The sequence below is a fragment of the Phocoena sinus genome, chromosome 4, assembly GCF_008692025.1.
Source record: "Phocoena sinus isolate mPhoSin1 chromosome 4, mPhoSin1.pri, whole genome shotgun sequence".
NCBI classification, from domain to species: Eukaryota; Metazoa; Chordata; class Mammalia; order Artiodactyla; family Phocoenidae; genus Phocoena; species Phocoena sinus.
Genome location: NC_045766.1, coordinates 18984673 through 18999192, shown reverse-complemented (window position 1 = coordinate 18999192; position 14520 = coordinate 18984673). Strand labels below are relative to the sequence as shown.

The 14520-nt window shown below is 43.5% G+C and overlaps 1 protein-coding gene across 16 annotated transcripts in view; it reads left to right on the top strand.

Moving 5' to 3' along the window:
- Positions 1–14520, top strand: part of DZIP1L (DAZ interacting zinc finger protein 1 like) — a 47125-nt gene that overhangs the window by 19619 nt on the left and 12986 nt on the right. For all 16 annotated transcript variants that reach the window (XR_004349731.1, XM_032630886.1, XM_032630888.1 and 13 more), the window contains 5 exons: positions 604–765; positions 3589–3717; positions 9794–9856; positions 11103–11243; positions 13537–13567. Coding sequence is in view for 15 of the 16 variants with exons in the window: in XM_032630886.1 (XP_032486777.1) it covers positions 604–765; positions 3589–3717; positions 9794–9856; positions 11103–11243; positions 13537–13567 (526 nt within the window). In the remaining variant the exon portion in view is untranslated. The remainder of the gene's footprint in view (positions 1–603; positions 766–3588; positions 3718–9793; positions 9857–11102; positions 11244–13536; positions 13568–14520) is intronic.

Sequence of the window (14520 nt, the reverse complement as noted above, 5' to 3'; positions counted from 1 at the left end):
AGGGCCAAAATTCTGGCTGTTTCATAGAGCAGGAGACAGAGCTATGATGGCGTCTTCCTGGATGTGCTAAATGATTTTTGGTAGTTTGGCAAGGAAAATTCAGTTACTTGGTCAGACCTGTATGGCCAAAAGAGAACTGCAGCTTTTTGCACCAGCACCTTCTGAGAGCATTTGAACCTGAATTTTAACTTCTTACAATATAATGTTAGCTTTTTGAGGACCAAGACTGGATAAGCTCCCAAAGGCAGCCCAGAGGAGGTACTCAGTAAGTATGTGTAGAACGAAAATGCATAAACTTGCCTCAATCCTTCCGGCACTTATTCATTCATCACTCCTTCCCTCAGCGTGCATTTACTGAGCACCAACTATGCCAGGCATTGTGAGGAATATAAAGAGAGAAAAGACATGATCCCCATCCTCGAGGGCCTTTACGGTTCAGATAAGACTAATCCCACTCCCTGTCCCAGCACTGGGGACCGGGGGATGAATGTTCTTTGGGTCTCCATAGTGGCTTGCACGGACAAGGAGCCCTAGCAGTTTCTCGGTAAATATTGGTCATAATGTGGAATTAATGATTCTCTTGTTCTTGCTTTTTCTTTGTAGGAAGCAGAGATCACTCGCCAGAGGGAAGCAGAAGCTAAGAAAGAATTTGATGAATGGAAAGAAAAAGAGCGGGCCAAGCTATACGGGGAAATAGACAAGCTCAAAAAATTATTTTGGGATGAATTTAAAAGTGTTGCCAACCAGAACTCTGCGCTAGAAGAGGTACCCAACCTAAAAGGCTTCTCAGAGTTCTTTAGTTGAAAACCTGCTTATTTGTTCTCAAAATTCATTTCTTTGTTTGTACTAGTTCTCTGTCATCTGCCATTGGGGGTGGGTAATACACTGTGAGGCCAGGTACTAGAGGCCAGTGTCCAGGATTGAATCCCTGCTCCATCATATACTGGCTGTGTGATCTTAGGCTAGTTACCTAACCTTCCTCTGCCTCAGTTTATTTTCTGCAGGATAGGTTTCTGAAAGGGTTAAATTAACACATAGACAGCACTTAACATTATCTGGCATATAGTAAGAGCTCCTGAGATATTATCCTTATTTTCTCAAAGGGCTTTCATCACTGGACAAGAAATGAGGCAAAATGTAAATGAATGCATTTTTCTTCTAACGAGTACTTGCTGAGCCCTGGCTACAGGCCAGGCTCTCTGTTGGGGTCTGTGGGGGTCACACATAATAGCTAACATTTACTGAAACTTTTCTAGCCCCTGTGCAGAGTACTTTATATACACTAACTTTTAATCCTCATAACAACCAAACAACTATAACATTCTAAAGGTAGGTATGTCATTAGTTTATTAATTTCTTTTTGAAAGTTCTTTTTTTGGGGAATTCCCTGGCAGTCCAGTGGTTAGGGCTCTGCGCTTTCACCGCAGGGATCCCTGGTCAGGGAACGAAGATCCCACGTGCTGCACAGTATGGCCAAAAATTAAAAAAAAAAAGCTATTATCATTCCTCCTTTACAGGCCAAGACACTGAGGTCGCATAACTTGCCTAAGGTCACACAGCTGTTAAGAGGTAGCGCTGGGATTTGAACCCAGCTCCTTAAACTTCAAAGCCCCTGCTCTTCTACTGGATATATTATTAAGTTTATTCAAGAGAACCTTATTAAAGTTATCCGTGGACTGTATCTTCCCATATAAACCTGTATAACTAAAACCGTATCAGGGATAATGTTTGAGGAGAAGTATTTTCAGGATGTATTTAGCTCTTATTTGTCCACTGAACATCAAGGAGAATCTTTTCTTGATTTGAAAATGAATTGTGTAATAGTGTTTCTCATGATCATTGCATGCTTTGCCTAAAGAAACACCTAGACAACTTTTCTAGAAGGGGATTGTCGTAGGATATGCGTGGAGCCTTGGTGGCCTCAACCTGAGACGGAAAGCCAAGGATGGAGGGCGGTGGGAGTGCAATGCGAGCTCTGCATGTGTGTGTGTGTGTGTGTGTGTGTGTGTGTGTGTGTATCGATAGTGACCCAAGTCCTCCCATTCCTAAATGTTCCCCCAGGGTGGACAGGGATAATCTGTGGAGGACAAGATGCTGCCCCACCATGTGGATGTAACACTCCTAACCCCCAGCTCCACACCCATCATCTCTGAGCTCATCTGAAACTCCCTGACTCTCATGCTTCCCCTGACATGGTACTCGCTGACTAGACACATTAGATACCTAGGTATTGATTTGAATTTGGAGTTGTTGTTCATAAACCATGTCCTCAAAAATCAAAAGGTTACTTTTGGTTAGGAAATTCTGGGTTGTGGTAAATGAGGACATAATTCTTACTACCATCCATGGTTTCCTTTTAACTTGGATCACACTGTCCTAAACTGGAACATTCCATTTTTTTTTTTTTTTTGCCTTTCCCCTATAGGATGGCTTCTGTTGTATTTTTGTGTTTGTGTATCTCCCCCGCCCATCTCCTCTCACCTGACATTTTATTATTTCACTTTTATTAAAGTATAGGAACCAAACTGGATACGAGATTCTCAGTGTAGTTGGATAATTATCTTGTTGATTTATTTTTTAAAAATTCTGGGGGATGGCGAAAGATATAAGATTCCATTTAGAGTGATTGTGAAAAACACTGTAAGTCCACTTTACCCCAGTTGAAAGGAAAACACCACGAAGGTTTGTGATGCAAAGAAAGCCAGCTCTCTGGTGTGTCATAAGCAGCAGTGTGAAGACAGAAGTGACACATCAGGGGCCAAAAGTTGTGCATACATCTGATCAAGCATTTGACTCTACAAAAATATTCAAGGGGTTTAGAAATGGTTAACACTTGGACCCAATATTGCTTTAGCAGGAACTGAGAAGAGTTAAAGATTAGCAAGAGTGAGAAGTTAAACTCAGGGACTTAACTGTTCTCTAAAGCTTGAATAGGGCTTATGAGTTTGATATAGTAATAGAGATGGAGATAATTGCTTTTGTCACTGCAGTAGTGATATATTTAAAAATACAACCATAGTGGGGTGGAAGGGCACCTTGTCTTTGATCCACTTTTCCATGCCTTTTCCTTCACACCATACGCTATTAGCTTGGGGAGCACTAGGCTTTGGTGACATGACTCCATGTTGTGAAAAGCCAGGCCTTCTTGGTGACAGCCAGGATTTTTCTTTGTGGGAAGAGGGCCAGGAGTCCTCAGGGAGTGGTCTGGAGTGCCTGAGACCCTCCTCAAAGCTCCGATAGTCTGATTCTCTTCAGCCTATTCGAGACTGAGGAAGAAATGGGAAAGCCGTCAGGCAAGTTCCGGGTTTGAAGTCCAGCAGAATTTCAGCGCGATGGAAATGACACTCTTGAATCCTGTTCTTCCACGGGAATTTGCTTCTCCTGCGCTAGGGCTGAGCTCTCAGGAGAACACTAGTGAAGGGGAGTGTGAACTTGTGTGAATGTTTGCAGGCATGCAGATACCTAGTGAGTTCAGGCTGGGGCTTTGTGGTTGGGGTTAGATGTGCCCTTCTGACACTGCTCCGGGTATAAAAGACAACATCATGATTAGATATTCATCTGAATGAAACTGCACCCTGATCTTTTCAGAAACTGCAGGCACTGCAGTCCCACAAGGTGATGAAGTCCAGCCTTGGGTCCCTGCAGGATGAGGAGCCCGAGGAACGACTCAGCCAGGCTCAGGAGCTCCGGGGCCTGAAGGAGAAGATGGAGATTCAGGTGAGCCGATGCCCCGTGCCTTTCTTCCCAGAGCCAGGCGAGAACCATGCTGTCTTCCAACAGAGTTTGTCGGTTTTGCTCTGTGGTTTAAGGGAAGTTGAAAGACATCAAAGTTCTATATTTTCAGACCTTCTGCCAATTCATGAAAGCATAGAGTAGGGTTCTTAGGATTCTCAGGTGAGGCTGGTGACATAAATGTGTGCAGTGTCAGATTTGCCTGGGAGTTTTTTCAAAATACATTCAGCCGTGTATCTTACTGGACACCCTTGCCCTCATTTTGATTCCAACCCAGTTGAAAACAATTCTTAGAAAGTGTGACAGTCTTCTGGCTTTAAAGATATTTGGCATGGGTCTAATGGTGTGATGTTAAATACTTAACAACCGGTTGTCTGGAACTAAAAAAGCTTTGATTTGTAGCATTTGCCATTTTCTGTGGTGTAAATATTCCCACCATGGCTGATTTCATGCTGCTAATGTGAGGTCACTGGATATGGAACTGGGAAGACTTATGCATGATCTGCTGTCATGGGCTGGGAGGGGTTGGCCTGGCCTCCACTGGATGAACCTTACATCAGTCCAGTTACATATGGTCTGTATCACTGATAGTTCCATAGCAAGGAAGGGCAGTTGGCACAGTCATTCAATCATGTCCTGCTTCTGCTCTCCAAGACTGTTAAGAAAGAGCTTAACATTTAACTAGCAGAGGTGAAGCGTTTCCACTGCTTGATGTTTCAAGTTTCACATTTAAAAAAGCTGTTCTTTTTCTATGAACTCTTTCACATCCTTTGCCTATTTTTTGTGTTGATTTCCTTACCAATTTGTGAGTTTGTATAATGTATGGAAATTAACCAACCCTTTGCTGCTCTTGTTGTGGCTATTTTCCCCTGTTTTCTAGTCATCCTTAAACTTTGTTTATCATGGTCTTGACCATACAAAATTAATAATGTTTATGTGGTCAAAATGATCAGATTATCAGTCTTTTGCATATGCCCACTCTGAGATTTAAAAAGAAAATAATCATGGGAATTCCCTGGCTGTACAGTGATTAGGACCCCATGCTTCCACTGGCAGGGTCCTGGGTTCGATCCCTAGTCAGGCAACTAAGATCCCACAAGCTGCGCAGTGTGGCCAAAAAGAGAAAAAGAAAATATTCCTGTGTTTTCTTTTTGTTAGTTTGTTTGCTCATTCATTCATCCATTCATTCATTCATACATGTCACTTTATTGAGGTACGATTCACATGTAAAAAGCTGTGCATATTTAATGTATATAACTCATTGAATCTGGGGGTAAGTGTAGCTATATTTTGGCTATTGTGAATACTGCTGCAATGAACATGGGAGTGTGAGTATTTCTTTGAGATCCTGATTTCAATTCCTTTGAATCAAAATCAAGAAGTGGGATTGCTGGATTATATGGTAGTTCTGTTTTTAATTTTTTTAATAAGAGGAAAACAAACAAGTTTATTAACATGTATACCTCATGAATACATGGGAGATTCCCCTGGGAAAATGAGTAACTCTCTTGGTCTTTAATTTTTTTGAGGAGCCTCCATACTGTTTTTCCATAATGACTACCAATTTACATTTCCACCAACAGTGTAAAATGTTTCCTTCTCTCCATATCCTTGCCAACACTTATTATCTTTTGTTACTTTTAAAAATAGTAGCCCTTCTGACAGGTATGAGGTGATAATCTCATTGTAGTTTGATTTGCATTTTTCTGCTGAATAATGATGTTGAGCACATTTTCATATACCTGTTGACTATTTGTAGGTCTTCTTTGGAGAAATGTCTATTCAAGTCCTTTGTCCATTTTTAACTGGATTGGTTTTTACTGTTGAGTTATATGAGTTCCTTGTATTTTGGATATTAACTCCTTATGAGATACATGGTTTGCAAATATTTTCTTCCGTTTCATAGGTCATCTTTTCATCAGTTGATGGTTTCCTTTGCTGTAAAGAAACTTTAGTTTGATGTAGTCCCATTTGTTTATTTTTGCTTTTGTTGCCTGTGCTTTTGGTATCACATCCAAAAATCATTGACAAGATCAATGTCCCTGTTTTCTTCTAGGATTTTTAGGGTTTCAGGTCTTACATTTAAGTCTTTAATCCATTTTGAGTTGGCTTTTGTGTATGGTGTAAGATATTGGTCCAATTTCATTCTTTTGCATGTGGATATCCATTTTCCCCAACACCATTTACTGAAGAGACTATCCTTTTCCTATTTTGTATTCTGGGTGCCCTTGTTGAAGATTTGTTGACCGTGCATATGTGGGTTTAATTTTGGGTTTCGTATTCTGTTCCATTGGTCTGTGTGCCTGTTTTTATGCCAGTACCATACTGTTTTAATTACTGTAGCTTTGTAATATAATTTGAAATCAGGAAGTGATGCCTCCAGTTTGTCTTCTTGCTAAAGATTGGTTTGGCTATTTGTGGTCTTTTGTGGTTCCACATGAATTTTAGGATTTGTTTTTTTTTTTTTTTTTCTTGCGGTATGTGGGCCTCTCACTGTTGTGGCCTCCTATTGCGGAGCACAGGCTCCGGACGTGCAGGCTCAACGGCCATGGCTCACGGGCCCAGCTGCTCCGTGGCATGTGGGATCCTCCCGGACCGGGGCACGAACCCGTGTCCCCTGCATCGGCAGGCGGACTCGCAACCACTGCGCCACCAGGAAAGCCCAGTTTTTTTTTTTTTTTTTGGTGGAGTCTTTAGGATTTTCCATTTGTAAGGTCATCAGTCATCTCGTCTGCAAACAGATCATTTTACTTCTTCCTTCCCAATTTGGATGCCTTTTATTTCTTTTTCTTGTCTCAGTGCTCTGGCTAGGACTTCCAGTACCATGTTGAATAAGAATGGTGAGAGTGAACATTCTTGTCTTGTTTCTGATCTTGGAGGAAAAGTGTTCAGCTTTCACTGTTGAGTATGATGTTACCTCTGGGTTTGTCATATATATGGCCTTTATTATGTTGAGGTATATTCCTTCTATACACATTTTGATGAGAGTTTTTTTTTATCATAAAAGGATATTGAATTTTGTCAAATGTTTTTTCTACATCTATTGAAATGATCATATAATTTTATCCTTTATTTTGTTAATGTAGTGTATCACATGTATTGATTTGTGTATGTTGAACCATTCTTGTATCCTGGGGATGAATCCTACTTGATCATGTTGTATGATCCTTTTAATGTGCTTGTATTTTGTTGAATATTTTTGCATCTATGTTCTTTAAGGATATTGGCCTATAATTTTTTTTTCTTGTAGTGTCCTTCTCTGGCATTTGACAAGGGTAATACTGGCCTCATAAAATGTGTTTGGAAGTTTCTTCCTCTTCAATTTTTGGGAAGAATTTGCATTAATTCTTTAAACATTTGGTAGAATTCACCAGTGAAGCCATCCAGTTCTGGGATTTTCTTTGTTGGGAGATTTTTGACCACTGATTCAATCTCCCTACTCATTATTGGTCTGTTCAGATTTTCTATTTTTTTATGATTCAGTCTTGGTTGGTTGTATGTTTCTAGGAACTTGTCTATTTTTTTCTAGGTTATCCAATTTATTGGTGTGTAACTGTTTATAGACATCTCTTGTAATCCTTTGCATTTCTGTGATAACAGTTGTAGTGTCTCCTCTTTTATTTCTGATTTTATATGTTTGAGACTTCTCTTTTTTTCTTAATCTAGCCAAGGATTTGTCAATTTTGTTTATCTTTTCAAAAACTAACTCTTACTTTTGTTGATCTTGTCTATTGTTTTCCTATTCTCTATTTCATTTATGTCTGATCTACTCTTTATTACTTCCTGCCTTTTGCTAACTTTGGGTTTAGTTTATTCTTCTTTTTCTAGGTCCTTGGGGTATAAAGTTAGGTTATTTATTTGAGATCTTTCCTTTTTCTTAATGTAAAATATTATGACTGTAAACTTCCCTCGTAGAACTGCTTTTGCTGCATGCCAGAAGTTTTGGTATGTTGTGTTTCCATTTTTGTTTGTCACAAGTTATTTTTTTTGTTTCTCTTTTGATTTCTTCTTTGTTCAGGAATGTGTTGTTTAATATCTACACATTTGTAAATTATCCCGTTTCTCTCCTATTATTGATTTCTAGTTTCATAGCATTGTGGTTGGAAAAGATTAACTTGATATGATTTCAAGCTTAAATTGGCAAGACTTGTTTTGTGGGCTAATGTGTGATCTGTCCTGGGGAATGTTCTTTGGGCATTTGAGGAGAATGTGTACTCTGCTACTTGGATGGGATGTTCTGTATATGTCTGTTCAGTACACTTGGTCTATAGTGCTGTTCAAGTCCATGGTTTACTTATTGATTTTCTGTCTAGATGATATATCCATTGTTGAAAGTGGAGTATTGAAATCCCCTACTATTATTGTATTACTGTCTATTTCTCCCTTCAGTTCTGTTAATATTTGCTTTATATATTTAGGTGCTCCTATGTTGGGTGAGTATATAGTCATCCCTCAGTATCCATTCATAGGAGATTGGTTCCAGACCAGCTGTGGATACCAAAGTTCTCAGATACCCAAGTCCCTTATGTTTTGCACATCCTCCCATATACTCTACATCATCTATAGATTACTTCTAATTACTTATAATACCTAATACAATGTAAATTCTATGTAACTAGTTGTAAATATTGTAATACAATGTAAATGCTATGTAAATAGTTGCCAGCATGAGGCAAATTCAAGCTTTGCTTTTTGGAACTTTTTTTCCAAATATTTTCAATCCATGGTTGGTTAAATCCATGGATGTGGGATACACAGATGTGGAACCTGTGGATATAGAGGGCTGACTGTATATTTACAGTCGTTATATCCTCCTGATGAATTGATCCCTATATGTAGTGACCTTCTTTGTCTCTAGTAACAGTTTTTGACTTATTTTGTCTGATATAAGTATAGGTATCCTGTTCTCTTTTGTTTACCATTTGCATGAAATGTCTTCTCTCATTCCTTCAGTTTCAGCCTATGTGTGTCCTTAAAGCTAACCTGAGTCTCTTGTACACAGCATATAGTTGGATCTTTTTTTAAAAATCCATTTAGCCACTTTTGATCTTTTGGTTGGAGAATTTAATCCGTAATCACTGTTAGGTAAGGATTTTCTATTGCCGTTTTGTTAATGGTTTTCAGACTGTTCTGTAGTTACTTTGTCCCTTTCTTTTTCTCTTGCTGTCTTCATTTGTGAGTTGATGATTTTTTTGTCACAGTATGCTTTGATTCCTTTCTCTTTCTCTTTTGTATATCTGCTACAGGTTTTTTCTTTGTGATTAGTATTAGATTATATAAAACATCTTATAATTACAGCACTCTGTTTTAAGCCAAAAACAACTTAACTTTGACTGCATACAAATAGTCTACACTTTTACTTTTCCTCCTCCACACCTTCCACTGTCCACAAGCTAGCTAGTAGGATCTAGAGCTGGTGTTGAGATCCATGTGCCAGTACCAAAAACCGAGTCAGCCGTGCTGATTCCCTCAGTTCTGGGTGGGGTGAGGCAGAAGTGGGCCTCCTGGGCAGCATCCTTCAAGGCTGGGGCAGTTGGGTGCTCACTTGCTCTCACTTTCCCCATGGGAGAGATTGTGGGCTGAGTGGGTCTCTCTTGGCACTGAGCTGTGCCAACCTGGGTGAGGGGTGACACAGGTGAGGTGAAAACTGTTCTTCTTCCCCTCTTCAGTGTGTCTATTCTTGGGTTTTTTTGCTTCACCGAGGTGCTGGGACCTCTCAGCTGGATTCCCAGGCTCCCATAAAGGTCTCATCTGTGGGTGTTTTGAGAGCTGGAACCTCCTGGTCCATCATCTTGCTGACGTCACTTACATGTTTTAAGTTGAAATCTTTGACCACCTAGAATTTATTCTCGTTTAAGATATGAAATAAGGATCCAAATTCATATTTTTTTTCAGGCAATTAACTACTTGTTTGAACATCATTTGTCAATAATCCATCTTCCCCCAGACTAAGATTCCATTTTTTCCCCATCTTTGTCTGGGTTTTCTACTACTCGTGTAGCTTTATAGTATATTTTAATATCTAGAGGGGCCCACTTGATAAGCATTTAATCTTTTCCAGAAAACAGAATGGAAGAGAAAAATGAAGGTATTGCAGGAAGAGCATGCAGCTCAGAAGAGAGAGGTAGGTCTCACTGGACCGTTTTGGGGAGCCTGGTTTCCCACGACGTCCTCTCATCCTGCCCTCCCCATCCTTCAGCCCCGCCCCCCTTGAACTCATTGGCAGATAATTTTTTGCTGATACTGTTCCTGGCTGCTGACCCCCATCAATACACGGAGGGGTCAGCCGCCCAGAGAGCAACTTCCCTGGCAGGGAGCAGGGGCCTCTGGGCCTTCTCTTCTGAAACCAACACATCCTTTCTCTGTGGTTTCCTCTGCAGTGACCCCGTAAGGTGCTCCAAGGAGGGTGGTGCTGTACAACTCAGAGAGCTGCCTGGTCTTTCTGTGTTTGGGCCCTCCTTTGAAACTCCAACCAGGAGAGACCCCGGTGGCTGTGGACCTCAGTGATAGTTCACGGGCAGCTCAAATGGAAGGGTTCAGACACTGAGACCAGTGGGCAGAGAGCAGCAGGCCTCAGGGCAGAGAAAACAGCTTCTCTAAAAATGTCCCTGACAAGGAGGCAAGTTGAGGAGGAAGCCGGTTAACAGGAGCCCCAGGTTCTGCTGTGGAAAGCTCAGAAGGTGAAGGTGCTTAGGTCTGAATCTGGTGCAGGATGGATTCCCCCCGTTCCAGTAATTCCCATCTGATGGGTTTATCTTATTTGAAACATTTAAAAATGGGAAATGCATTCAAGTTTGTTCCAAAAGCAGAAGAACTATATCAAGGTACATGGAATAAAGTCTTACTTCCGCTCCGTTTCCATCTCCCTGTCCCCGACACCCACCCCACAGGTGACCACTTTTATTGCTTTCTTGTATTCTTCTAGAGGTTCTTTATGCAAAAATAAACAGTGTCATTTTCTCTCTGCTCTTACATCAGAGGTTTTATTTAAAAATAAATAGTGTCATTTTCTCTCTGCTCTTAGACCGCATTTCCTTCACCTTTTGTCTTCACCTAAAAACATCCATTTGATGATTTTCGAATGACCTCAACTTGACAGTCCTTCAGTGGGTGGCACACCTGACAGGGAGCCTTTTGCCCTGATCTTAGGGGCCTGCATTCAGTTCTCACTTCTCAGGCACCACTTGAAATGTTCTCAAATGGGAAGGAAGTCAGTCTTGTTAGAAAGCCACCTGCCCAGGTCTGGAGACACTCCACCTGCTTCAGGTGAAACCCCGACCAGCGTTTGCCTACAGGTGCAGGCCCTGCAGGCACTGGGCACTCAGAGGTCCCTGCAAACATGTGACTGACCGACCATCTTGTGCCACCAGCTGCAGGAGCAGAACAAGAGGCTCCAGGCCTCCCTGTCTCAGGATCAGAGGAAAGCAGCTCTCCAGGCCCAGCGCCAGATCACTGCCCTTCGCGCCCAGCTCCAGGAACAAACCAGGCTCATCGCCTCCCAGGAGGAGATGGTAGGTGTGTCCCTCCTCCCAGCCAGGACCTGGAGCCCTAGGCCTCTTCCCTGTGAGGATTTCCTTAGATTCTTCTGGACTTATCGGCACTAGCCTCATTAGTCAGACTCTTTGAGGAGAGAGAAGAGTCCTCAGATTTGAGGGGCAGGAAGTGATGAGGGTGCTGAAGACGTGCCTGCTGTCCTGTGTTAGTGGGTTCACGGTACCACCAGAGACCTTGTGAGGGCCAGCACCTGGTTGATACTTTGCTTATCCCTCTGTGGAAGCCTCACTGCTGCCCTTCAAGGTAGACATTACCTTCTCCCCATCTTCATTTGACAGATGATGAAACAGGCAGGAGAAGTCAAGCGCCTCACTCGAGTCCACACGGGGCACGTTATAAATTACAGGGGTGAGATTCAACCCTCGCCAGGCAGGTGGAATGCAAAGCGTGTGCCCCTTTCACTGTGTCCTCAGACATCATTTCTTAACTAATTCCTTTTTCATAAATTGACTGCCTCTGATGAAGTTGTCAGATAAACTAGTGTGATGAAAAGGCGTCACTCACTAAGCACCCTCTCCTAGAACTGGCCCCTGTGACTCTTCATCTAATGCAGATCACTGTCTGCCCAGCCTGGGCTCAGCTCCTCCTTCTGAGCCCCAGGTCGGTGGAGACGAGTATCTGTCCCCAGCTGGGCCCTCCTGTGGCCTCAGGTCCTTTGCCATGGGTCCGATACCACCCTCCACACAGCTTCCCTGGGCTGAGCACCCACTGTCACTGTCTAATCCACTGTTCCTGTACCTCTTGCTATTTGTGCCTTTCTGTTCTCCCAGCTGTACTTCACCGTCAACATATCTTATTAACCATGGCCCTGCTGCTTTTCTTTTTACTGTTTCTCCCCCAACACACTTAACTCTTCACAGCTATGGCCGCCTCAGGTCCAGTCTGGAGGGTTCCTCCTTATGTTACCCAGAACTCTTGTTTGCACGTGTTTCAGTTAGGAACCCACTGGCTAAACATAGCAGAATAGGTTAACAGGGGTTTATTTTTATTGTAACACCAAAAGAGGTGACAGTTGATGGCCTTGGTTTAGCTGCAAGATTATGCCATTGGAAACGCAGACTCTGTTTCTTTTTTCTTTTTTTCTTTGTTTTAATTACCATCTTCAGCATATTGACTTTTGTTCTCATGCTTGACTCTCATAGTTGCAAGATGGCTGCCATAGCCCCAACCATCACAGTCATATCCAATGGAAGCAGTTGATGAAAAGGCTCTTTCCCAAGACTTCTACTTATATTTTACTGTTCAAAGCTGTGTTATATGGGCAACTATAGTTGCAAGGAAGGTTAGAAAGGGAATAATTCGTTTTATACTTTCTAGGGTAGAGGTAAGCAAAGGAGGAATAGTTAGAAATGGATGTTGGATGAGTCATTCATCAGTAGGTAATGAAAAACAACTCAAGCCTAAGCAGAAGAGGGGATTTGTCATAAGGGTAGACGGGGTGTCTCAGAGAGCTCGAGGCAGGGGTGCAGCCAAGTCTAGGAATGAATTGGGACCAGAGACATGAGTGTAGTCAGGAGTTTTCCTCTGCTGTGTGTCTCTTTTCCTCTCTCTGTATCCACTTCGATTTTTTCTTTTACTCTGAAGGTCAGCTTCCACTCCGTGTCTGCCCTACATGGCAAAACAAATAAGCAAACAAATAAACAGTGACAACCAAAACTCAAACCAGTTGGCTGTCAAGAGCTCTTGAGTTCACATGTTACCAGTCCAGAATTCTCTGCCCAAACCTGGCTGTGGTGTGGGGGACTCGTTGCCACAAGGGGCTGTCCTGTCTGCAACTACGTGGAAGGAGGAGGAAGAAGCACTTCCTGGAAAAGAGGGGTTGAGCAGAGAGTCGGTGACCGTCCACATCATGCCTCCTCCCTCCCACGGGGCACTCAGCTCAGATGCCCACATCGCAGGAGGGGAGCCTCCCTTGCCCTGGCTGATTTCCACCAATTATACCAACAGTACTGCCTGTGTGCCTGCCCCCTCTGCTTGCATGGGGCTCCTGCCCTTCAAACCACAGGCCTCTCTGAAGAGGGGCATTCTTGTCTCCTCACCAAGGGAAAGTGGAGCATGGTGCCATCTCAGTTGCTGCTGTTCACCCTTGGTGCCATTGAGGGGCTGGGGCAGAGTACTGTGAGCTCCCTCTAGTTCCCAGTGGTTGGCATGGAAACACTGGCCGTCCCTTCTTCACAGAACTAGGCAGAGCCACCGCTCACAGCGGAGTCCCCTGCTGGCTGTAACCTGCTCTGTTCCACATCTTTGCAGATCCAGACCATGTCTCTCAGGAAGGTGGAGGGTAAGTCTGTACGGGGAGGTTTGTAACAATCGTGGCTATCGTCTTGGCCTCTCCTGTCTCTTGTCCTCCACCAGTCAATGTATAGGACGAGGCTGGTGGCAGCAGCTCAGGAACCTGTAGCGTCAGGCTCTCTGGCTGGGTGGAGGAGGGTGAGAAGACGTCGGTTTCTGGGACAGACAGGGCTGCAGCCCAGGTTTGTGCTGAAGGCGTTCCATGTGGCTGGCAGGGTTTCTTGCCTGGCCTGCTCTTCTCTGTAGGACGGTGGAGGCATGAGGTGGGAGCAGGGAGTGAGGATCTTGGGGGCAGTGATGGATGGGGCAGGCAGGGCTCCTGAACAGGCTCTTTCTACTTCACCGTGCCTGTGATTCAGTTCCCTCCAGCTTTACCTTGTTTCCAGCGTGTAGCGAGTTGACCCCAAGTCTCTGCGAATCTGTGTGAACGTGGCCTGTCTGGAGGGTACGCCCTCCTCCTCTTGGGTACTCCGGCGTGCTGGTGTGCGTGCTTGTGTGTGTCTGATGGACACAGGCGCTGGCGTTTAAAGGGCGCCAGCAACCTACAGGGGACCGCTCCTGCTTATGAAACCTGGCCCTTCTACTCCACCCCGCCTCTTCTGCCCTATGTCTGTAGCTTCCCTTCTGCCTCTCCTTGCAGACCCACACATCTCCCCCGTCCCCTGCCTCGAGGCTAGACATTTCTTTCCCAGCCTCACAACCAGTTCAGAGAGGCACTATTCCTATGGCCTTGATCTCCTGGGTGCTGGGGCTGGGGTGTGTGCCATTCATAGGAGCTGTGTGCCATGGACTTCAAATCCATTGTCCCCGTGATTTAACATGGGGCGGGTATTATTGTTCTCACTTTCTGGATGAGGAGCCTGAGGCTTAGAGAAGTTCAAGGACTTACCGTGTCCTGTGCAGCTAGTTGGGGGGCAGAGCTGGAACGTGGACCCTGATCTT